Source organism: Acipenser ruthenus, chromosome 14 (genome assembly GCF_902713425.1).
Source record: "Acipenser ruthenus chromosome 14, fAciRut3.2 maternal haplotype, whole genome shotgun sequence".
Lineage (NCBI taxonomy): Eukaryota > Metazoa > Chordata > Actinopteri > Acipenseriformes > Acipenseridae > Acipenser > Acipenser ruthenus.
The window spans coordinates 21,383,854-21,409,256 of record NC_081202.1 but is presented as its reverse complement, the minus strand read 5'-3'; the positions used below and the strand labels follow the sequence as shown (position 1 = coordinate 21,409,256).

Below are 25,403 nucleotides of genomic sequence, written 5' to 3'. Positions count from 1 at the left end.
TAACACCCCAGCAGTATTTCCTGGCTTATAAAGACAGGTACAGCTGGGTATTATCCACATAGCACTGGAAGTTCACTCCATGTCTTCGTATAATGTCACCCAACAGTAGCATATATATTGAAAACAGCAAGGGACCTAGAATAGAGCCCTGTGGAACACCGCAGTCAACTTCAGTCAATGCTGATTTCTCCTCTCCAATTGAGACAAATTGATACCATTGAAATTCTGTTTATAGGGTCTTTTGAAGTCTCAGGGTTGCAGATAGCAGATAGGGAGGGGCATTGGCTTTGGAGAGAAGTTCTCCCGAATTAGCTTATGTCATGGCAGATGTGGCAGCGATTATATTTCTCATTAAAAAGATGGACCAGCTTCTTTTAGCCCATGTCATGACAGTGATAACGCGTGCGGCAGTGTGGTATGATTAGATTGAAAATGTTGAAAACTTACAGGTCCCCTAAGGTCAATATTCAGAGATGTCACTCAAACTCAATTGTCTCCCTAGTTTCCTCCATTCCAAACATGTCAGAACATGTATTTATCATGTGATAAAAAGTCTTCCAAGCATGTGACTATTCATAGTAACATTCATAGGGCCTTAATTAGCGCAGGAATTGCACTCTGTAAGTGTGAGCTTACCCTCATTTCCTCTCATAGGCTGCACTTACCCTCAAGTGAGTGGTGGTTTTCACTACAATCTTGAGGGCAGGTGACTACCCTTAACCTTCACACAGCTTCAAACATGGCCGCATTAATGTTCCAAGATGTGCTGGATGAACTGGATTAAAATGATCAAGGCCTACTACGTTTCAACTGCAGCAGATATGACAACAAGAAATTCAGGGTCTATTTCAGGCTATCAAAAGTTGTTTTGAGAAATGTTATCAATGATATCATATAATTGGAGATGGATAAAAATCATGGTCATCCAATAGCCAGTAAACTGATAACTTTGTCATTTTAAACCACTAGATCTTTTCAACTACAGGGCAGCAGTGTGGAGTAGTGGTTAGGGCTCTGGCCTCTTGACCAGAAGGTTGTGGGTTCAATCCCCAGTGGGGGACACTGCTGTTGTACCCTTGAGCAAGGTACTTTACCTAGAGTGCTCCAGTAAAAACCCAACTGTATAAATGGGTAACTGTATGTAAAAATAATGTGATATCTGTGTAATGTGAAATAATGTATAATGTGATAACTTGTAACAATTGTAAGTCGCCCTGGATAAGGGCGTCTGCTAAGAAATAAATAATAATAATAATAATAACTATCTTTTTGGTAGTGTGCAAGTGACTTATCTGGGCCTAAGTGAGGAATTTCACATTACATCACTGTTTTGTTTATAGCTTTCCTCTAAGTTTTGGCCACGATTTTCATTTAATCCAGTGGCAGACACTCTGCTCAATCAAGTACAGGTTGAATAAGATTTTTGAAATGCTATCTTTTTGTTATACAAACTTCCTATAGTAGTAGATAAAAGGTTCTACATTAATGGTGAGACAATACCAACAGTGTCTGAGAAGCCACTGAAAAGTCTTGGGAGATGGTACGATGGGGATCTAAAGGACACAGTTCGTGTGGGAGAAGTTAGACAACAAGCAGTGGAAGGGTTGAAGAGCATAGACAGCAGGGCTTTACCAGGCAAACTAAAACTCTGGTGCTTTCAGTTTGGTCTACTGCTGAGGCTGCTGTGGCTACTGACTGTGTATGAGGTTTCTTTGACAACAGTAGAGAAGCTGGAAGCTTTAATCAGTTTATAGTGAGGAAATGGTTGGGAGTTCCACGCTGCCTCAGTAGAGTGGTACTTTATGGTAAAGGAATACTGCAGCTACCAGTCTCCACTCTAACAGAGGAGTTTAAGTGTGCCAAGGTCCTACTGGAAATTACATTAGTAGAGTCACGTGACAAGTGCGTAAGGGAGGCAGCACCTGTGTTGAAAACTGGAAGAAAATGGGTGGCAAAGAAAGCCGTGGAAGATGCAAAGGCTTCCCTTCGATATCGGTGATATCATGGGGCAAGTTCAGCATGGATGAGGGGGTCTTGGTCTCGGTTCAGCTCCTCCTACGTGGCACAAGGCAGCCCCAGCTCAACAGATGAAGCCGGTAGTCAATGAGGTGCAAAAGCAGGAGGAGAGGATGAGGTACGTAAAGGCCATTTCCCAGGCCAAACAGGGAGAATGGATGAGATGCAGGATCGGCTGGCGAGACCTATGTATAATGGAATAGAGCAGGATCAGTCTCCTCATCAGGTCAACATATGATGTTCTCCCATCACCACAGAACTTAAACCTCTGGGTAGGAGAGGATCCCTCATATCCTTTGTGTTAATCACCTGCAACATTAAGGCACATTTTGACAGGATGTAAGGTGGGTCTTAGCCAAGGATGGTTTACTTGGCACCATGACCAGGTGCTGCGAGGTTTGGCCTTAGCATTGGAAGACAAGCATAACATGACCAATAAGTTGCCACCAGTTCCATCAAAGCATTATGCACAAAAGACAATATTCCTCCGTCCAGGAGAGCAATCGCCAAGAAAAGGTGTTAAAACCAAGCCTCGCCCAGGACAACTGGAAGCTGTTAGAGACTGGAATTTCTGGCAGATGTTGGTTTATTTTTCCACCTGAGATTGCCACCACTAACCTTCGACCAGACATTGTCATGTGGTCTGGATCAGCACACCTTGTTCATCTGGTTGAGTTAACAGTGCCATGGGAGGATGCTGTGGATGAGGCGTATGAGAGAAAGAAACTTTGGTATGCTCAACTAGCTGCTGAAGCAGAACAGCGAGGATGGAGAGTCCGGGTTTACCCAGTGGAGATGGGTTGTCGAGGATTTGTGGCACACTCTACAACCCAGTTTCTCAGGTTCAGTGGCCAAGAGTTGTGCCACACAGTAAAGAATGTGTATATATATATATATATATATATATATATATATATATATATATATATATATATATATATATATATATAAGAAGATCCAATACCAGAAGATCCGACCATCTCTTCATATGAAAGTGAGACTACTTGAATTACCAATCTGAGTTTTCATCTCTACATGTAAAAGTCAGACTAGTTTGAATTATTCTCGGGGGAGCCCCAAATATGTCAAACTAGGGCACTTTGGAAATTATAAAAAAAAAACATTATTGCATCAATAAATACTTGCAGGCCTCTGCTTTTAATTAAAATTATTTATTTATGTATTAATATTGTATGAAACTGAAGACGATTCTGTATGAAGAGAAATGAAAGCTAACTTACTTTAAGAAAGAAACATACTGTATTTTATTTAGTGTATGTCATCTGCAACTTTAAAAACTGCATTACAATTCTTACGTAAAACTATATATAAAAAAAACAACTGTGTACAATTTACCAATATACCATGTTTATTTAGTTTTTCATCTCTTCATGTAAAAGTGAGAAATTCATTTATAAATTCAATAATAATTTTAAAAAGTTAATGCTGTAGCCTAAATGGATTACTGACCTGTGTGTTTTAATCAAATTATGAAACCATCCAATTTAATAATGCATTTATTTCCAAAGTAGCCTAGTTTGACACATTTAGGGCTACCCTGGAGATTAATTCAAACTAAGGGCAGCAGTGTGGAGTAGTGGTTAGGGCTCTGGACTCTTGACCGGAGGGTCGTGGGTTCAGTCCCCAGTGGGGGACACTGCTGCTGTACCCTTGAGCAAGGTACTTTACCTAGATTGCTCCAGTAAAAACCCAACTGTATGAATGGGTAATTGTATGTAAAAAAATAATGTGATGTCTTGTAACAATTGTAAGTCGCCCTGGATAAGGGCGTCTGCTAAGAAATAAATAATAATAATAATAGTCTTACTTTGACTTGAAGGAATGATCAAATCTTTTTCTGGTATCAGATCTTCTTCTTCAGATTGGCTTGAAGTAAAGTGAATTGTCTGCATCGTGATTAGGCCATTCACAAGACAACCCCAAGATTTCAGATTTCTAAAGATTGTAATGAACTCCAAGCCGATGGTGTTGGGGTCCTGACATGAACAATATCAAACCAGACAGATACAGATACATTGACAATTTACAAAAACAAACACAACCAAAAACAAAGAAGAGGGGATTTTTTAAAGCTGTATTTACAGAAAAAATGGAAAATGAATTTATTATGCTACATACAATATTTAAGGTTCACATGTATGATTTATTTATTTCACAAAACATGTGAAAAATGCTTCATGGTCAGACCCAGGATAAGATTTGAATGTTAATACTTTTTGGGGTCTCATCAGTGAATATTGAGTGTTATCTTTTCTCATTGCTGGAGACTGCTTCATCTGCAGCTGAAGTCTGATGTTATCTCTGTAGTCTGTTACTTTTTTGCTGTCTGCTGGTCTGCCTTACTGATTATGAGGACTGTGAAATGTGTGGTATATGTAAGACTATACAGCTATGGCCAAAAGTTTAGCATCACCCTATAGAATGAACTAATTGTGTTTCATAAAGTTGAATGAAACCTGATGAATAATGTTAAGTTAACATTGAATTACAAATACTGCTTTGTAGTTTTTCATATACGTAACGAAAAACTGACAAAAATTGAAAAATGAGATAAAAATCTAACATGAAATACTGTACTATTATTATAACTTCCAGTAGACTTTTGCGATTGTAGTTTGTTTAATTACATGATGGTAAATTAAAGCTCTAAATTATGTTTATATATATATGTTTTTTTTTGTTTTTTTTTTAAATTACGGGTCTCAATCCTAAAGTTCTAGGTGATGCAAAACTTTTGGTCATAACTATATATTAAGAACAGATGTAACTTTAGTGAAATCAGGAAATGCAAATTCTTTACTTGTTGATAGCGTGTAATAATAAATGATTCTTTCTTTCTTTGAATTCAAGAATTGTTCATCCAGTCCAGTCCACGTTTAAGACAGTCAGCAACATAATAATTGACTACCCATCAAATGTTATGTATATAGTTTCTTCCTTTTTTTTTTTTTTTACAGCACCACTAACTGGACTAATGCAGTTATAAGGCAGCAAATTAATTCAAGAATACTAGCAATAACATGTCAACTAATTTATACCTTGACAAGCATACATTACCGTCCAGTGCAGAGGCAGTCTTAATGGAAAAAGATTAGCTGACCATCTGCCCAATTTTTTGAAGACACAATGAAAATGAGCATTAAAAACAATACCATTTTGGTGTGGTTTCAAAGCAAGGATCTTAAGAAATGTACTGTATTAATACATGTGATAATTTCATCTTTATTCCACAAAAGAAAGAAAAAAAACAGATACCCAGATAAACTGGTCTCTTAAATGTGCACTGTATGTTTTATAGAGTAAGTAGTGGAGTTCCGAAAAATATAGCGTTACACGTCTCCACGTGTTGCTGACAACTTTTTAACTTTGCCCACATTGTCAAACAGGTAACACAGCAATAACGATCCATGATGTGGCACGGAACAGAAAAGCCAGAGCACTTGTTGTTATGTTTGCTTGTTTTTTAATCGCTCTTCCTGCAGTAATTTAGAGGACAGATCTCAAACCCCAGTGCACTAGAGTGGATATTTTGAAAATAACTGAAACAGACAATGAAAAGAAAAATTACAGGTACATTATTTAAACAGCTGTAGCATTATTTAAACGTGGGGATGTATAATGCTATATATTTTTTGGAACTCGCTACTTACTCTTTAACCAGTTTTAATGATTTTTTTGCAGAATATCAGAGTTTAAACTATATTCGATCCTGCACTCCTCCTTAAATATATATATATATATATATATATATATATATATATATATATATATATATATATATATATATATTAAATCAGTCTGCACTTTTCTGAACAAGGTAAAAGTTAAACTAAGTACACAGAATGTTTCTTACATGCTTCACTGAACAAATCATTTAGAATGTTATTGACAGCTCTGCCTAGATTTTTGGGTCATTTTTGATGTCGTCTTAACTGAAATACACATAACCACGTTACAACCATTCCACAGCACAATTGCCTGGTGTCTTGCTATGACAGATTCATAAATTATACTGAACTTACATATACAGGTCAGTAATAGTTTTCATCAAATAAAAAAAAGACTGATTGACATTTTGGTACTGTTAATGCATTTCAGGGAATCAGGTTTTTTCATCAAGATATTTGATGAACCCCCTTAAGTATAAAAATAACATGACCAAATTGTATTTTATACCTGGTGGTCAATGTACCTACAGTTACATTGATACATAAGTATTACCATTGCATATCAAATGTACATGCTGACTAATACAATATGTTAGTTTTAAGTTTTTTGCTTTGTAAATCTCCTCATGCTTAACGTATGCAAAACCACCTGGATGATGTATTCATAGCTCAGCATTTAGCATCTTTAATCGTTTAGTGATACTCTAAGGTGTATAGAATTGTATTATACTGTTAAAGTAGGATTTCAAGCAGCCAGATTACCACCCAGAGTTTTAAGAAAGCTCAACACCATATAATCGGCTGGCAGCTTTGTAAGCAGGAAGAGCATTTTCAGATTGGCCAACCCACTGCTGTATTCATGCATATTTCCCTCTGTATTCACTGTCCCCGTTCCTAATAGGAGCTGACAGAATGTAAATGAGTTTCTAAAGGAACTGGCAAAGGTGGTGATTTTTCTCATTTAATCATTAGATGAGCCGCTTGTCTCCCAGCTGCTGATATTCATTAGAATTCGGAACCTAAATTCCACATATCAAGACATGATTATGAACTGCACTGAGCTTTTTTTTTATCATTGTGGTGTTGGTCAGGGTGGTTGCCAAACTTGAAACTCGTTGTATCACAGGTTCACTCAATACAAAAAAGCTCCTGGCAACTTCCCGAGCAATCTGTGCTTTTCTCTGAAGTCTTTCTTTTGGCTCTGTTTCAATAATTCTTCCCTATACAGTGTGCCTGTGTAAAAGAAAAAGAGGCATAACACTATTCTAAAAGGGGGGGTCATTACCCATGGTTCTGTATGCAAAGTCCCAGACAGGTTTAATTGTGGGCACATAGTGCCCACATCTTTTACACTTTGTTCAGTAAAGCATGAGGACTAAATTAGAAGGGGAATACTACTGTGATCTAGGCATCTGTAACATTTTAATAGGTTCTGGTCACTCAAGCCCTGTTTTATGAAGTTCATACTGCCACTACCAAAATGCAAATTGTGTTGCGCAACTTTGATCAGGCCCTGAACTTCAAGTTGTGGGATGTATCAGTGTTGTCTTTTTAATAAACATTCTGAAATTAAAAGAGTTAAACACATTTGATTTGATTTCTTGACTTTAGGTTAATCAATGCACACATACTGTAGGACACATGTCCGTTTGGTATTGTACTGCTGTGTTATCACAAGGATTTATTTTCCTTGCCAAGTTTTGCCGGTTTGTGTGGTTTCCGGGTGTTGCTGTTATTACACTTTTCTATGCCTTTACTATGGTTAACTTTTATAAGGGAGCCCAAATCACAAGACCCTTTAACAATGGACAAGATTGACCTGTTTCTACTTGAACAATGCAGCTGGTGCTACACATACAGTAGTGGACCGCAGTAGCAGGCCACTCTCATTTTTTGCCGGTGTATATGAAAATGTTCATGTTTTAAGTATTAACATAATTAAAAGTAGATTTTCAGAACTGATTGATTATGCAGGCATTAATGTTGACATTTGGCAATTTCATTTTTCATACAGTATATTTAGAAACTGAAATAAATGTTTATTTGAAGCATTATATATTGCAGTTCACTTATGAGCTACAGCAGCAAACAGTCAGAAAATACAACTTCTTTTGGGTCCCTTGTCTTCTTCCACAACATGTCCAGCTCCAAGATGATGCAGGATAGCACTGCATAGTAGATCTATTAGCTACAATAATACACCAACTGATGGTCCTCCGATCAAATGTGAAATTATAGTTACATTGAAATCAAAGAAAAACGAAAACCATCAGATTTTTGTAATAGGTAATATTGATCTATTATTATTGAGCCAACACAATTTTCACACCCAAGTACTTTAAATGAGCTAAAAATACCATACGTTTTCTTTCACTGTAAAAACCTTAGGGCAAAAACATGAATCACAATTCTTTGAACTTGATCTACCAAAGAGCTAATCAGAGGCTGGGGGCAAACCGACTACCTCAATTACCTGTGTAGGCATCCCCTTATAAAAGTTTACCATGTGGTTTTACACAGTAATTTTGCAGTTTTCCCAGGCTTTTTCTATAGTTATACTAACCATTTACAATGTATGCTTTACCATACCTCTCTGGGCTTTACAGTGGTTACCTATGTTTTACCATGCATTCATACTTTGGTATGCTTTGACTATGGAAAACTTTTGTAAGGGTCTATACACAAGCACCTGATCCTTTTCTACAGGTAGTTAGCACTAATATTGTTTACTTTGTACTGTATTATCAATAGTAGTCAATAGTATCTGTAATGAGTGTTCTATCTTCAAAAACAATCTGTTATACTATAGCCAAAAGTCCACAAATGTGAAAACAAAAGACATTTAGCATTCTTTATTGCTATTAGTAAGTGAAAACCATTGGGACTGTAAAGTGCACAACCACAATAGTAAAATGGATCTACTATCCAGCTGGGTTTTGGAAAGAACATTTTATACATAAAATTAATCACATTATTTTGCAAGATAAACTGGGGTGTCTTTGTTGGTGAGTGCAGATTTTTTTTTTTTATTACCCTCTATTCCATATTAAGTATAAACACCTAATTGTCATCTGATTTATTAGTCAATTTTTCTCTGTAAAGGATTTCTGAGGCAGAAACCAGTACAGCTCCAAATCTCCTGGTCTTGCATTGTTGTCATTATGCCCCTGCCCAGCAATTTCCATTCACAAGATGGAGGTTTGCTGCAGCACCCCAACTTTTCAGCATCCAAAAATAAGGCACTTTCAAATGTGCTTCCAGTGCCTTAGTCAGTGGAAGCATTAATCTAACTACTGTACACCTGTCGATTTACTGTATATTCCCTAGGGAAAAGTAATGTTTTGTAGACTTTCTCTTTCCATCTGTGTTTTTTTGCACCCACTTATAATAATAATATTAATAATAATAATAATAATAATAATAATAATAATAATAATAATAATAATAATAATAATAATTTGTGTCAAAAATGTGGAAGTGTGGCAGGCTGGTCCTCTGCACATGTATCAGGTTCACGTGGAGTAGACGGTGCCAGTAACAAGCCATGTGTTAAGAATGAAAATCTAACTTGCAGTGATAGTGCCTTGTTAAACAGTAAGGCTATTTACATTATCATGCCACTAAGGTCAGACATGGTCTGGAAACTAAAGTCGTATTCAAAATCGCTTTGGTTCAGGGATTAGGCAGGTTTACATCCTAGGCTACAGAATCCCGACTGTATCTAATCAATATATAAAAAGAATGAGGGACTATTCTCAAAAGTCGTACCTGGGAATGGGTAAAATCCAAATGAACCTGGACCAGCACATTTCTAACCAGACAGGGCACTTAATTAAAACATAATGACACATATCATATGTCAGTCAAATACTCCAATTGCCCCTATAATTATCAAAAAGAATTATCACCTGGGATTATTTTGTAATATAAAAAAAAAACTGTCATTGGATTCTTATGTCTTCTATGAAAAAAAAAAAAAAAACCCAGACGGGCTACTTTATCCAAAATAAACCACACATATTATATATCAATTTATTACTGTAATCACCCCCTAACTGATTCTTACAATTTCATTTGGAATCTCAGATTATTATTTTTTTTCTCACTGTTCCAAACATGGTCAACTTTTTGAGTAGCTCAGCAGCACCAATTCTATTGGATGTGAAGTGGTTGTCACACTTGACATTATGACCTGATTTCTTTCAGGTGCTTCTCCAGTGAGTTTCCCTGTGTACTTTGCATATTTGATGCATATCAGTATTTAGCATCACAGATTTGGCATATTTTCATATCATACTTAGGGGGCTTGTTAGGCATATGCTGCCTAAAGGGACAGTGTCCTCTGAAGGGGACAAGATGTTCATCCACTGTAACGTTTGGTCCTGGGTTGTAAAGCAAAGGCAAAATTTCTACCTATTTATCCAGCACTTTCCTGACAGCAACTCATTTGTCTCTTTCAAGTCCGTTGGCTCTGGTATGATTATTATTAAAGCGAATCACACAAGCAATGGTGTAAAATGTTTCAAGTGACATAGTGGCTGGATGTATAGCCCTACCACTTTCTGTATTCCACAAACTAGCAGTTGCTTCTCCTTTGGATCTGTACAATGTATTCATGCATATCATCATAATCATTCTCTTTCCACTTTTTCACAAAGTACATGCCTGCCTTCCAAGTTGGTCATTTCCTGCATTGTACTTTTGATTGCTGGTGGAGGGGCTGGAGGTGAGAGTTTGATTTTCCACCTCTTCCCTTTGATGTTGAAGGAGAAACCATGGCAGTCAGTGTCGGCATCTTCAGACTCATCAGAGGCTGGTTCATGGTAATCAGGATCATCATTATTGTTTTCAGTTTCTGACAACTCTTCATCCACTTCACTGTCTAAAACGTCTTTGTCTGATAACCGCTTGCAACTAAAAAATGTTGAACTATCAGAGAACTTGCAGAGAAAATGAGCCTGTACTAACCTCTGCCTTGTAGACATTTGAATGCATCTTGTTTATAATCATCTCTCAAGACAAGTGAAGCCATTTTCAGACATAATAATAATAATACAAATATAATAATAATAAAAGACCAAGGTAAAGCATTGTATTCAGCACAGAGAATCCGCTATGAATGAATGGCAATGAATGAATGGCGATGACTGCATTTGCAGATGATTTATGAACTATGGAGGTCACCCAGGGCCCAATGACTGTGGAGGGCACTCAGGGCCCGATGACTGTGAGGGTGCTCAGGGCCCGATGACTGTGAGGGCACTCAGGGCCCGATGACTGTGATGGGAGCTCAGGGCCCGAGTGAAAGATAAATTTTGCCTTGGGTGCTCGATGGCTACCTGCACGATGCCAGCTGGAAAAACATGAACAGTTACGTGCATCCCAGTGCAGCAGTTAGGAAGTGGCTGTGGGCCACCTCCCCCCAAAAAGACAAGGCTGCCAAACCATGAATGAATAATAATAAATAATTAACATGCTCCACAGTGGCACCCTGCCACCTATCCCCCAAATACTGAATTTAATGAAAATCAGCAGCTGAGACACAGCCCGTCCCCCAGAGCATGACTGCGCTGAGGGGGAGAGCCCATCCTCTCCAACCCGACCACTCACCCCGCAGAACTAAATATGAACCACTCAGCACTCAGGTAAGGAAAAAACCCCTACTCACATATTTTTTATTTTTTAAGGGGAAACCTCAGGGAATCTGTGGCTGAGGGCAGCCCTTCCTCCAGGCTTTAAGTGGTCAACTTCCCAGCGCTTAACTGAGCAGCTGAAACAAAAAGAAGCGACATGAAAGAATAACACACAGAGCTTTTATGTGCATGCTGATGACGTGTTGGTTATGGGCGGATTCTCCTTTGCAGAAAAGCAACCAAGTTTACAATTTTCTTCATGCATATAAAGCTGAATAGATAAATACCTCAGGTGATGTTGACCCAAGGCATTATGTTTGTATATAAAATTGGTTCTAAAAAAATAAACATCTCAAAGTTCTTATGCTCTGTTTTTAAGTTTGTGGCCCCAACTTAGGAAAAGTAACATTTAAGGTCAATTGAAACCAGTGTCAGATCAAATGGACCCAAGATGCAGGGTTTAAAAAAGAAAAAAAAAATATATATATATATATTTATATTTATATATGCACTTTTCTATAATTATAATTCCTGTTGATATATAAGCTATATAGGTGGAGTAATCTGTTGGTGTTTTAAGATGATCAGATCCCTTTTAATGCCCCGTCCGAACACTTTTGTCATAGTTTGGCTTTTGCTGACTCCCATCGCACCTCTCTGAGATTTTGAACCTGCTTTGAGTTTCATTTCTTTATCGTGGCTCACTTGATTTTCTTTGCCATGCTTTATGACATGCTTTTACGTGCATTATATTAGGAGACACTGCATACATTCCTGACTTGAAATCTCAGAACCCGTGCCAATTCTCTTAATTGTATACTCAGGTTTACATATACCTTTCATTCGACTTTAGTGCTATGTCAGACTTATAAAAGTCTAACACCCACTTGGCCCAAGCTTTCGTGTCGCTCCTCCATAGGTACTGACTGGTCCTTATTGTCTGACTTCATCGTCTATGTAAACTGGAACACTGCCATTAATCCTGATTCACGATAATGTAAACCCAGAGTGTGTTCTGTTTGCATGTGTATTTAGTTAAATATACTGTTTGGACACGGAAAGGGTTAATTCCCTGCCTATGACAAAACTCCAAAATTGGTCTCTGCTGGGAACCTCGTGCATATGCCAATCAAGATATGTTTAATCTAGATTGGATCTTGATTGTCGTTGGTCTGCTCAAGCTGAAGAGCTGAAACGTGAGGCGGAAAGGCTTTTCATGGCAATGAATGGAGGCAGGTTTCGAGATAGCAGCAAAGACAAACCTGCTCCAAGCAAGCTTCCAGCACTACTTCTTGCTACATAGAAGCTTGTTATATTGTATAACGGCTGGGTGTCAGAAGGTTCTGCGACCCAGAGCCATTATTACTATAACAGTCCTGAGTAAAGTCAGTTTTGATTTGTGTTTGAAAAACATGTTGTTTTGAGTCTTGTGAAAGAAAAAAGAAAAACATTCAATAACATTGTGCTGCTATGCATTAAAAATGTAACATTTTGTGTGTGGACTTCCTTTCTTTTTGCCTGTACTCCTGTGTGACCATCCTGGGTTGGACAAAAAAATTGTGATAACATATACAGTAGTACTAATAGAAATTGGCAGGTACATGTGTGCCCTGCACAAATGACTGTTGTTGCAAATAGGAACAATCTCAGTTTGTGTTCATGCAATAGGTTAAGGCATAAGAGAGTAATCAATAATAACTGGCCAAGTATCCCTTCAGATCAACACCTTTAAGACCCATGGAGGCCTTAAACCTTATTTTTAGTGTTATAGCGTGTGTTCTGCACCCAACCCCCATATTTAGTATTTGCAAGTAGTAATTCAGAAATACATCACATTATGATGTTGGGAAAATTTAACAGAGATACAGTTTTATTTTACAGTAATTGTAGTAAATAAGGATAAGTTGCATTAATACATTTCTCACTTCAAAGAACTGAAACACAACATAAAAATACACATTCAACAAGCCAGTCTTGTTACACAGGGTGACAGCTTTTATTTTGGAACTCTGTAACTAATAAATAGATTTATTATAGGCAGCCTGTTAAAGATGTTAAATAAACCACAAAGGCTGGATGACAGACAAAAATCCCCTTTCCTTGAAAAAAGCCTTTGCCCTGTGTGGGACTCTATGGTGTAACCTTCAACTCAACAACGGCTGTCAACCAACCAAGCCCTGCAACTATTAATGACGTCAAATACAAACCCTTCTACATAGCTCATTCACACGTGGAGACAGCTGCAACACAAAAGAGCTTTCTCTTAGAAATAATAGCGTTACACCACTGAACTGGTGAAAAAAAAGGAAAAATCTGTTTTTGCAGGCAACATGGTAAGTCCTAAGTCATAATTGAAGATTGGTGTGTTGCTTGTTAAGAACTGTATAGTGTGTTGGCAGCCTCAAAAAGCATCAAGGTGGCATGCTGTTAGTCTTTTTCTTCATTCAAATTACATAACAGTATGTATTTTCCAAGAGTTCTTTTCTTACATTTCTGGCTTTTTAGTTTCTCAAACCACATGTGGACTGCAATGGGAATCCTGTTGGGTTCTGTATCAGATGTTGCTGACATTTTCACTTAACTAGTGAAAGTTGTTAAATTGATGATTAAGCTGAGACAATTATTGAGAGCTACTTTTTTATTCTGCAGTGTACGAGAGGTGCTGCTTCTGCAGTATCAGCATTGATATAGTGAAGATGGTTATGGTAATGGAATAGTTTATAACTGAACTAGAATGCTAGAAGTGAGAAGAACCAAATGTTGTAAATATTACAGCCGCTGGAAATGTCTGACACATTTGCTAGACACAGCAAATTGCATTCTACCTGTGTATTCTACAAAGCCATTCATACATTTTTGCCTTGTGTCTAGCCAAAAACAGAACATAGAAACACAGGCAAAGATGCAATGTAACGACTACACAAGATATTTAATTGATTTAGATATTTTGCTAATATACAGGTTGACATTATTTTTAGAAATTAGAAAAAAAAATGTTATACTGTGGGCCCAATTTTGATGAACACTCAAAAAATGGAAGACAACATGCAAACTCATGAGCGCTACGTTTGTTTAGAAAATATTGTACTTTTTTACTCCACTACATTTCCCAGAAGCATCTCGTTACTTGTTCTTTCAGCACAGTGACTCTTGCGCTGGCCAGGATTCTGATTGGGTAAAGCAGCGCCGCATACGCAGTGCCTGCTTGCTTTGATGATGACATAGTATGTTGACGCCCAACCAGAGACCGTTTTGATTTTTAAAATAACCAATCAACAAACACAATGTTTAGCTGCGGAGGATGCATTTGTAGTTTAGAAGAGTAACAGGACTCTACAAGCAGTTTCAAAACAGGATTTCACAATTTAACATTTGATCCTAGAATAGTTTCATGAATTGTGTTTTATTTATGGATAAAGGTTGTGACTAAAATTTAAATTCCTGATTTGAGATTTAAATTAAGCATTTGAGCCCGAAGGAGCGGGCTTAATCGTGTGGTAATGCCCGCTTCGTGCAGTTACATGCGCGAGCCAAAGGCGAGAAGGCTCCTGAGGGCTCAAATGCTATTAGAATATGGATACGTTAAACAAAATTAAAAAATTACATTTTTTTAACAGTTTTATCCTGATTTTATGAAGAACTAGTTTTTGTTGCTAAGCGTTTACCTCGGTATTCCATGAGTAATGCGGTTTTCTCAAAAAACATCTGTGGTCTATTCAGGCTGTTTGGTTTAATCCAAGCGGTGGACCCTGTAGGCTACTTCCAGTTGCGGCGTAAATAACAATTTAATACAGTACACCGTATTTAATTAAAATATTATACTTACATACAGCTGTTCATACCCTGTTTTGTGAAGTGTTTGTTAATGATACAGCCAGCTAAATATCAGTATTTACTGTTAGGCTACTTTTTTAATGTGTTATTGGTAATCGTGCTGTTGTGTTCATAAAGTTTATTCAAAGTGCTGTCAGAGAACAGGTACCATGTCTTGCTGGTGATCCGTTAAAATAAAGTTATTGAATGTCAGTCTACATCCATTTGTTTTACAACTTGTGAATAAAACCATAGAGCAGTTGCTATAGCCACTGATTAACACTATTTTCGATTGAGTTAAAAAATATATATATATATACAGACGTGCTCAAATTTGTTGGTACCCTTACAGCTCATTGAAATAATGCTTCATCCCTCCTGAAAAGTGATGAAATTAAAAGCTATTTTATCATGTATACTTGCATGCCTTTGGTATGTCATAGAATAAAGCAAAGAAGCTGTGAAAAGAGATGAATTATTGCTTATTCTACAAAGATATTCTAAAATGGCCTGGACACATTTGTTGGTACCCCTTAGAAAAGATAATAAAGATTTGGATTATAGTGATATTTCAAACTAATTAGTTTATTTAATTAGTATCACACACACATGTCTCCAATCTTGTAATCAGTCATTCAGCCTATTTAAATGGAGAAAAGTAGTCACTGTGCTGCTTGGTATCATTGTGTGCACCACACTGAACATGGACCAGAGAAAGCAAAGGAGAGAGTTGTCTGAGGAGATCAGAAAGAAAATAATAGACAAGCATGGTAAAGGTAAAGGCTACAAGACCATCTCCAAGCAGCTTGATGTTCCTGTGACAACAGTTGCAAATATTATTAAGAAGTTTAAGGTCCATGGAACTGTAGCCAACCTCCCTGGGCGCGGCCGCAAGAGGAAAATCGATCCCAGATTGAACAGAAGGATAGTGCGAATGGTAGAAAAAGAACCAAGGATAACTGCCAAAGAGAGACAAGCTGAACTCCAAGGTGAAGGTACGTCAGTTTGTGATCGCACCATCCGTTGCTTTTTGAGCGAGAGGGCTCCATGGAAGAAGACCCAGGAGGACTCCACTTTTGAATGTCCTTTGGACAGATGAGTCAAAACTGGAGCTTTTTGGCAAGTCACATCAGCTCTATGTTCACAGACGAAAAAATGAAGCTTTCAAAGAAAAGAACACCATACCTACAGTGAAACATGGAGGAGGCTCAGTTATGTTTTGGGGCTGCTTTGCTGCGTCTGGCACAGGGTGCCTTGAATCTGTGCAGGGCACAATGAAATCTCAAGACTATCAAGGCATTCTGGAGCGAAACGTACTGCCCAGTGTCAGAAAACTCTGTCTCAGTCGCAGGTCATGGGTCCTCCAACAGGATAATGACCCAAAACACACAGCTAAAAGCATCCAAGAATGGATAAGAACAAAACATTGGACTATTCTGAAGTGGCCTTCTATGAGTCCTGATCTGAATCCTATCGAACATCTATGGAAAGAGCTGAAACTTGCAGTCTGGAGAAGGCACCCATCAAACCTGAGACAGCTGGAGCAGTTTGTTCAGGAAGAGTGGGTCAAACTACCTGTTAACAGGTGCAGAAGTCTCATTGAGAGCTACAGAAAACGTTTGATTGCAGTGATTGCCTCTAAAGGTTGTGCAACAAAATATTAGGTTAGCGGTCCCATCATTTTTGTCCATGCCATTTTCATTTGTTTTCTTATTTACAATATTATGTTGAATAAAAAATCTAAAGCAAAGTCTGATTTCTATTAAATATGGAATAAACAATGGTGGATGCCAATTACTTTTGTCAGTTTCAAGTTATTTCAGAGAAAATTGTGCATTCTTCGTTTTTTGTGGAGGGGTACCAACAAATTTGAGCACGTCTGTATATATTATATATATATATACAGTAAGGACAGCTAAGAAGTAGACACTGACAGACTGCGTTCACAGCGTGTGTACAATTAGAACAGAGATTTTCTTCCATCAAGCAGGAGAAGGAAAATAATATCAGAAGCGAATACATACTGTACAAGTAGTGGACAAAAAAATGGAAACACCAATGTAAAGTCACTTAATAGGGCATTGGGCCACTATGGTATCCCACTCTGTGGAGTTCTCGGCGGACCGTTTTTGATGAAACTGGCTGCTCACGGGCCAGGTTGAAATTTGCAGTCAATTGATCTGCAGTTGCTCGCCTGTTTTGCCTTGCACTTCGAATTAATGCACGGATATCAGGATCCTGGAATATGCGCTTCCGCCCACTGTTGCCCTTTGCTGATGATGTCTTTCCCTCGGAGTTCCATGTCAACATCACCTTAGACACCGTTGCTCGTGAAACATCAGCAAGTTGAGCTGTCTTGGTCACTGAAGCTCATGCCAAACTCGCCCCAACAATCACCCCTCTTTCAAAGTCACTGAGGTCTCCTCTTGCAGCCATGCTAGCCATAATTATAGGCAACCAGGCCTGTCCAGCATTTTTATTCATGACCCTAAGCATTTAACCCTGTACTTTAGAGTACTGTAATCTGTCACAAGTGTTATTTAATCTGTAGTATTTTGTATTTAATTATATCCTGATGTAACTATCACTGACACTGTTATCTGCTCCGTTATTGAATCGTATTTTGTCATATACTTGTACTTGCTAGAACTGAAGTCATTGTATTTTATCTTGCTCTTAATTGTATTAATACTTGTACTGTGATTCTTTGAAATGTATTTTTGTTTACAACTGTAAATTGCCCTAGATAAGGGTGTCTGCTAAGAAATAAATAATAATAATAATAATAATAATAATAATAATAATAATAATAATAATTGTTTAATTAACGCATGAGCCACACCTGTGTGGAAGTCCTTGCTTTCAATATACTTGGTGTCCCTCATTTACCCAGGTGTTTCCATTTTTTTGTCCACTACCTGTAGGTCTGCAGGACGGGTTTTTTTCTGATACTTGAGTACTTTTAAGATATGATACTTTTGGACTTTTACTCAAGTAGTTTTCTAGAAGGATACTTTGACTTTTACTTAATTACATTTTTTTCCAAGTGACAGTACTTTTACTCAAGTAACATGTTTGAATACTCTTTCCACACATGGTAAAAATGATAATGAGGCCACTGTAGTGCAGGCCTGGTGGTAGTGCAAAAAGTGCTACCAAAATCACAGGGCAAAGTCTGATTGAAACTTTGTGCCCACTTATAATCAGGCTCTAACGACTTTTGTCTTAACGTTGCCTCGCTCTATAATTCAAATTGGGCCCAGTATGTTTTGTGCTCCTGAAGTGCCAAAGACCATTTTTGTCTTGCAGATTTAAATTAGACTGCTTGATGGCCAACTATTAATTATACCATTTGTATTGGAGTAGACTAATGTATTGTGTCATAATTGACCTTAAATGTATCAATGGAAACACAAAAAAGAATATTATGGGCTCACAATATTGGCATTTTTGCCATGTTATCTCAACTAAGGAAAGCAGCTGTGAAAAACATATTAGATATTGATTGCCTTCAAATCCTTGCATGCACCATTAATTAGATTTGTATTGTAAACATTACAGACTTACAGTATGAGTGTTCACAGCTGAATGTTATCCCTCTAACTAATGTATCTCGGCCAATTGTCGGGGGAATTGACTTGGCCATAATTTATGTTCTGTACGTTGTGAGGGTTTCTTAGGGCTTGTCCTTCATGACTGTGATGCAGTGTTTCAAATGTAATCGCAAAAGACAAGTGTGTTTGGAAAATAAGTTGTGGTCTGTAAAAGAATACTAATGTTTTGACATGTCTCATCAAAAAACATTTTCAATTTTCCTGATGTGTATTTGAGACGTAAGCTCAAAGTTTATATATAACGTGGTACGACTATATCTTGAAGATAATTCCCTCTTGAATGAATGTGTTCTTCATGTGAATGCATTTTAATGGCAATATACACGTATCCTCTTACACCAAGTACTGTAATCCCCAGTCCATGAAATATAATTTTTATGCACCGATAACATATCAGGTTTGTCAATGACAGAACATAGAATCCAGATTTTTCTATTAAAGAGCTTCATGTTTTTTTTTTCTGAAAAGAAAATGTTTAACCTTTTCAGCACCAATGACAAAGAATATGGTATAATTTAAAAGAAAATAGACCCCCATTATTTCAGTTCATATTTTTTTTTAATCTTCCTCTTTATATACCACTGTTTGTTAATAGCAATTAATAGCAAAATTAATGTAATCTAAAGCAAAAATATTACAAGTACGATTTTGTATTTAATTGATATTATCAACTCCTCTGAAGGTTTTTTTTGTGTTTTGTGTTTCACTAAATGTAAAAAAAAAATACATTATGTAAGTTTTAACATAGCAGATCAGGAGACCATATATGCAGCAGTTTTAAAAAAACAAAAATGTAATAAGTTTTAAGACAATTTCCAATCAAAGAACACATGCTACAAGACACAGCATGTCTGTTGGCCTACGCATCTTTTGGTATTCAATCAGCGTTTAGACTCCTTTATTGATTATAAACCTAGCCTATAATGTTGGATCTATTTTAACTACTTATTTTCAGATATTGTGGCCTATTATAATGATCTAAGCATACAGATCTTAATACTGCCACCTTAAAACTCTTAAACCTCTTTTACGGATCTCAATTATTTTAATCATATATATATATATATATATATATATATATATATATATATATATATATATATATATATATACATACATATATATATATATACACACACACAGACAAACAGACACACAAATGTGCATGATTGACAAAAAATATAAATTACATCAGGACATTTTGGACTACAAGTCCTTCTTTAGCTTTTCCCATCCAGCTAAAGAAGGACTTGTAGTCTGAAACGTGCTGATATAATTGATTTTTTATATCAATTATTCACAATTTTTGTGTACCTACATTACCTTTTTTCTGTTGCTCCTTTTGGTACACAGTTTTGCTTTTTCAAATGTAAAATTATATATATATATATATATATATATATATATATATATATATATATATATACTTATAGGACTTTGGCATATAACAAATGTTCCTAGAATGATTTAAATACAGACATCCTTACATTCAACTATTGCGTATTTTTATTTGTAGCAAAAAGACATGATGCATATCAGGACCAAACCATTTCTGTGTTTCTGTGATAGTTCTGACTTGTGTCATGCCTGGATGTCTCAGAGGTCTTGTCTGATTTTACACCAGGTACATTACACAGTCCTTGAGCAGGTTCTACCCAATAATACCACATAAAATGCACACTAATGCAATACGGTTGCATGTCAAGTACTTAAAAAAAAGAAAAAAGAATCACAAAATCGACCCTGGATGGCAAAAATGGTTACCAAAAGCTCTGCATATCCAATGCTAAACTTTTTCATATCTACAATAATATACCACCATATTGCTGCAATTATAGGCAAGACACTGTAAACTGAATGCATTTTATAACAAAGCAGACCAACAACTCTTACTGTATTTGATTGTTCATGATTAACTATATAGGAAGTACAAATAAAATAAATATACATGTACAAAAATCTAAATTTTATATTACATACTTTTTGGCGAGGAAATAGTTTTTTCATTTCTTTATAAAATGCACTATGTCAGGGGTTTCAATCTTGACATTTTCTATTCATCAATTAATCATCCGATCTATTAAATCGATTAATCACATCTGTTTGCTAGTGATATGAAATTGTATTGAAAGACAATTACAAGTAATACAAAAGTATTAACATAATGTTATTGTAGCCGGCCGATCGGTGAAAGGAAACAGATGTTTGTGAAACCAATCCAGATAACGTTTATTCTTGTGTATCCTGGATATAGTAACCTGTGTATGCCATTTCTGATTATACAAACAGAGATATTAACTGACATTCTTGCAAGTTTGAAGCTGCCAAAGTAACGCACAGACTATATGACTGTACTACATCCAGGACCCCCATAAGTCCTCCACCGTTCCTGCAAGCCCTGCAACACATAACATTACGCCCTTAAAGCTACAGCAGCTCAATTATAAATCAGTAATAGTTGTATATTAAACATTAGCTAGCATTACTTATGCTATTTACTGCAAATGTTTAATAATGTCAGCTAATGTTTAATATACAGTTTGAAAATATTTGGAAGTTAGACAAACTGAGTCATTTAAAATATTAACTTAATTGTTGTTTGTGGTGTTTTATGGGTTGGGAAGGCTCACACCTTTTTAATTTGAATATTCATTAAGGGAGAGAGGGATACAATGGGTAATTGTATGTGAAATAATGTATAATGTGATATCTTGTAACAATTGTAAGTCGCCCTGGATAAGGGTGTCTGCTAAGAAATAAATAATAATAATAATACATGAAATGGAGGGTTTTGTTTATCTTTTTAATCAATGGTGCTGCAGATGGGTTAAATAGTGTATCGTGCTTTTAAAAACAAAAAAGGAAAAGATGCGTGTCTGATTGTTTGGAATGTCAAAGATTCACTCTTGTCTTTAAGAATTGATTAATTGTGTTTTTTGACTGAGTTTAAATAGAGTAACATTTAAAAGTAAAAGTGTCTTTAGCTTAAGTTTTAACGCTCCTAACAGCAAACCGTAACTATATACACACTGTAGATAAATCACTAAACCAGCCAATTTTTCAGTATTCATTTTCTGATACCATTTGAAAAGAAATAAGTTTAATAAAAGAAAAAACAGCTTACTTGTGACTATAATAAACTTGTAGTACTGCCGTAAAAAAAAGAAAAGCAGTGATGAGTAAATGCAGCAAGTTGCAGTCGTTTTTATTGTGAAATATGCACTATTTTTGATACTGCACTAGGGTTGTCAAGATGAATCGATAAAATGTTTTTTTTTTAATCAATTAAAGCCCACAAGTATGATTAATCAATAAAATCGAATAAAACCCCATTATATATGTGTGTGCTGTAATAAGTAAGTCTTGGAGAAGTACTGTTTCTAATCAAAGTGTAATGCAATGTTATCACAGTGATTGGAGCAGCATTGTTATATCACAAAATACAAATTCAAGAATGAATCTAAACTTAAACTATGGGCCCAATTCAAAAAGCTTTAACACATTATTATTCATGAAACTGGCATAGACTGCTGTTGGCACGTTACTGTTTCACTAGGCTGGAGCAAGGACTGAGTTAGGTTCTGGTATGTACTGTATAAGGATTCAGCACTGGGCTCCCAATCAGTTCCATCAGGAACACATTTGATGAGGCCTGGACCAAGGCATGGTGACAAGTTTCACCGACTCCCAGATAGAGACACCATTGCTCAGGTGGTCGACGGGAAGATGGAGCAGCAAAGGACATTGGCATACAGTGTATAACATACTTGGGTTAAAAAACCTGGGATAAATTGGGAGTCCTAATGATTTGATAGGGGGAATCAATCTCCTGAACTGCACTCAAGCTTGTATATACAAGTTATATTAAACTTTTATTGATAAAAACACTTTGATTTTTTTTTTTTTTAAACGCATTAAAGTTAGTTTGTGAATAGGGCCCAGTATGTAACTGTTTTTAGTTTTAGTGTTTTAATTAAAAAAAGTGCTTATCTAAATTAGCATCTTTTCTCATTCATTTCTCAAGTATCGCCACACAAGAAAACTTATTATGAAAACATCACTTCATATTTTACACTCTAAAAAGACAAAACTGACTTTGATTGATTGATTATTAAAAACATTTAGTGTTTTTTGTGTTTTTTCAACAGGGTTTTTGTTGTCTCATTTAAAATTCAGATTATCCCAATGGGTGTGTGTGTGTGTGTGTGTATATATATATATATATATATATATATATATATATATATATATATATATATATATATATATATATATATAATATCACCAGTCAGTGACAATGAAGTAAAAAAAAAAGAAAAAAAAACAGAACTCAACTTAATATCCACTTCTTTATGACTAGAATAGTGACCACATTGATTGTGTTAAATAAAGTTTTCTACAAAGATACAACATATAAAACTGTTAAATATATAACTTTCTATGCTCAAAATATATTGAATGATCTTTTTCCCCCAAAACTGTAACTTTTTCTATGATGTTTTTCTCTTGTGGTAAAAATTCTGTTTGATTTAGATGCAAGTCATTGTAACCATCCATGCTTGTTGACAATTGTCCAAATGGAACATTTGAAGAATGGAACTGTATGAATTATATATATATATATATATATATATATATATATATATATATATATATATATATATATATATATATATTGTTTATCTTCTCATGTTCATAAAACATAACAATTACTTCAGTATGTGTAAAAGTCAACATAGAATTCAAGGTGCTCCTTCGATATCAAGTCTTGTTGCTGTGCTCTATTGGAGCCTTCAGTATTTTCTCAGACCAGTTTCTCCAAAAACCACCAGTCAATGCAGAGTTCAAAAAAGATTTAAACCAGGTGGTAATATTTTTTTTTTGTCTGACAGCTGAATATATATCAATCATTCACAGGGCCCTTGCAATGTATACAAGTTAACCTTGTCCACGAAGAGGGTTGTGTCCACTTCAAAATATTCTTTGTTCTTTGGTCTGCAATGTGTGAGTGTGAGGAAATGAGTCCATTCCAGAGAGCTGAATCCACAAGAACAGGTCCATCTTGCCCATATTGTTTTTTGTGTAAACTCTCCATGAAAGAAGTTGAGTCCTCATTAAACCAGGCCCTTCTGCATTAACCAAGAAAACAAAATCAAGTCCAACAGCAGTATGAAACATTTAATGTAAAATTAAAACCACAGTACTGCTAATGCTCAGTCCCATCTCTGATATCTACAGTACATTCCTTGGTCCTGAATTCCAGTATGGTGTTGATCAGGCTTCAGCTCATATCATCAGAAATGAAGCTGTCCTTTGTGATACAGAGAAACAGACAATTGAGCTGATGACATACAACAGATGATCCACAGCAGTGAAACTTGACTATGGTAAGTAGCTCACACAGTCTAAACCGCTCCTATGAGGATTCTCTGTTGCTACATTTGTCAGGAGACCTGTAAATCAATAAGAATACAAGAGTAAACAGCTTGCTTTACAGTCAATGTTGTTGTTTTTGTTTGTTACAATTTGTCACACAGCTTCCTACAAAATTAGCAGCTTACAAAATATTTAACAGTTAAAGTGTGAAAAAATGTATATCATACACTGTGAATTTTAATATGCATTCCATAAGGAAAGAAAAAACAAAAAAAGGACAATTTATTAATTTAGAAATTTACCACATTTTATAAAAACATTTATATTCTGCATGTGCATTATTATTAGGCTTCTGACTATACATACTGTATGCATTATCTACATACCTAAGCACCTTATTCATATTTTAAAAATAAAAACTTTCAATTTTCATTAAATGGCCATTAAATTGGGTGCAAAGTGTTTCTGATTTTATCAACACGTTTCATATAAGGGGCTGTTCACAAAGCCTTCACTCTGGAGTTATATTAATAACCATATACCCACATTCAGAATAAGACATGCAGAACATTGAGTTATCTTGTGGAATAGTAGTGGAACATTTGTTAATGTAAACAGCTTACACCAAATACTTGTCTTTCTCTGTTCCTGCGCAAGTGTGAAGCCATCATCCCTGTAGTTAGGGATTTAGAAAACCTGTGACTGGCATTTGTTAACCTACCTCAACACTGCAAGGGACCCAGGGCCACACTAATAATAGAACATCTGAGGCACACTGGCCTTGCAACTTTATTCCTTCCAATAAACTGGCAGTTGCTTCCTAACCATCTACTGCTGAAGCATCTGTAGCAGATCAACATACAAAGCAAGGCAAGTGTCACGCCAACACTATGAATACAGTATTATTCATAACAGTTGGAAGGGACTTCTTTTTCTTCATTAATCCTTGTATATATGCGATATTTCTATTTTGTACTGCAGCATCAATCTGTCAGCTCTGGAAACACACGCTGTTTATTTGTAAAGAATTAACATTTAAGCCCATCATAAACATTTCTCTTCAACTGTAAGCTATAACCTAACAGTAAAAAAATATGATACACAATAGTTTACAAGCTTCAATTCCTTTAATTAAAATCTGTATTAAAACTTTTTTAACGTACTTACTGTATGTACGTACATTCTTTCTGCCAGTGCCCCAAATGTACTATTATGTGTGGGGCAGTGGGTCCCTAACAGTATGGAGCCAAGTTAATATTCCA

At 36.1% G+C, this 25,403-nt stretch overlaps 1 protein-coding gene across 4 annotated transcripts in view; it reads right to left on the bottom strand.

Moving 5' to 3' along the window:
* Positions 1-25,403, bottom strand: part of LOC117419875 (chemokine-like protein TAFA-5) — a 190,709-nt gene that overhangs the window by 64,147 nt on the left and 101,159 nt on the right. For 2 of the 4 annotated variants that reach the window (XR_004547311.3, XM_034033202.3), the window contains one exon: positions 23,427-24,218. The exons of the other annotated variants lie outside the window; for them this stretch is intronic. Coding sequence is in view for 1 of the 2 variants with exons in the window: in XM_034033202.3 (XP_033889093.1) it covers positions 24,210-24,218 (9 nt within the window). In the remaining variant the exon portion in view is untranslated. Of the gene's footprint in view, positions 1-23,426; positions 24,219-25,403 lie in introns of those variants that run through there. 4 annotated transcript variants of the gene reach the window in all.